The 1,628-nt window shown below is 16.9% G+C and overlaps 1 protein-coding gene across 1 annotated transcript; it reads left to right on the top strand.

Annotated features, from left to right (window-relative positions):
• Positions 1–939: 939 nt before the first annotated feature.
• On the top strand, positions 940–1,494 carry PRSY57_1437100 (trafficking protein particle complex subunit 5, putative; the record flags this gene model as incomplete). The annotated part of the gene is made up of 1 exon (XM_012909970.2): positions 940–1,494. The coding sequence occupies one exon, from the start codon at positions 940–942 to the stop codon at positions 1,492–1,494; it is 555 nt and encodes a 184-aa protein (XP_012765424.1).
• Between the last annotated feature and the right edge of the window lie 134 nt (positions 1,495–1,628).

Below are 1,628 nucleotides of genomic sequence, written 5' to 3'. Positions count from 1 at the left end.
ATATTACGTAATTTTTCTTTTAAATAGGACAAATATAAAAAAAAAAAAAAAAAAAAAACATACATACAAAGAAGGAAAAAAGTTATTGAATGCTTATTTATAAATATACCTATTATAATTTTTACAAAATAAGTATGATACTTTAAAATTTTATAAATAATTTTTCTCTTTTATATTTAATACATCTATAAGTATATTTGTAATAATTTGATACACAAGAAATGTGTATTTTTAATATATATATATATATATATATATATATATATGTATGATATATATAAATATATACATTTATTTTATTTATTCCATAATTCATTAAAAATAAATTTATATATTTTATTTTATATTTTATTTATTTATTTGTATATATTAAATCTTTTCGATGGAATAAAATTCCAGGGGATCGTTATATAAACTTTATTAAATCAAATAAAACACTTTTTATAATAATACAAAAAATATATTTCCTTATTTTTATGTTTTCAAAATTTTAGTAGACTTATAATATTATTATGGATAACATTTACAAATAAAAATATTATGAGTATAATACGTAAATTAATTTTTTTTTTTTACAATTTATATGTTTATGAACATATAATGTGATAAATCAAATTGAATAATTATTATTATATATAATTACTCTTGTAATTTATTAAAATGGTATATTATAAATATATTTTTTTTTATATATTTGAGTAAAAATATTAAATAAAAATTTTGTGCTTGGGTAAATTATAATAAGTGATAACGTTCATATTTTAGCTCATTAAAAAATATAAATAAAATAAAATATTTACGACAGTACATATATATATGTATATTATTAAAAAAAATAAAAATAACACATATATATTATATATATATATATATATATATATATATTTATTTATTTATTTATTTATTTATTTATATATTTATAATACATATGTTTTAAGTATGGATAAATCAAAAAGTTCCATAGAGAAAGAATTAAATAGGATAAAACAGGATGTGAGCTTAAGCGCATTTAGTATCCTCTTTAGCGAAATGGTACAATATTGTTTATATAAAAGTAAAAGAGGATATCGAATAGAAGATTGTTTACATGAAATGGGTTTACGTGTAGGTTATAAATTAAATGAATATTTAACATATAAAAATAAAATGAAAAGAAGCATAAATATTATTAATATTTTAACATTCATATCTAAACATGTGTGGAAATATTTATTTCAGCATTCATCTGATTTACTTAAATCTCAAGATAGTATTTATGAGTATATGATATGTGATAAAAATATTTTATTAAATAAATTTATAAATGTACCAAAAGATTATGGAAATATAAATTGTGCTGCCTTTGCAGCAGGTATTGTTGAAGGCTTCCTCTGTAGTTCTGAATTCCAAGCCGATGTTACAGCTCACACTATTCATGAGGGTGATGATAATTATAACACAACTATTTTTATTAAATTTTATCCAGAAGTAGTAGAAAGAGAAAAAAACCACTAGATATTCTTATAAGGGTTACACAATAAATATTGTACAAATAAATATATATATATAAATACATTTTGAAAAAGTTAAAAAAAAATTTATATGGAAAAAAATAAATTAAATATGTAAATATATATATATATATATAT

Source organism: Plasmodium reichenowi, chromosome 14, assembly GCF_001601855.1.
Source record: "Plasmodium reichenowi strain SY57 chromosome 14, whole genome shotgun sequence".
NCBI lineage: Eukaryota > Apicomplexa > Aconoidasida > Haemosporida > Plasmodiidae > Plasmodium > Plasmodium reichenowi.
Note: the sequence above shows the minus strand (reverse complement) of the source record. Positions and strands in the feature narration are given on the sequence as shown.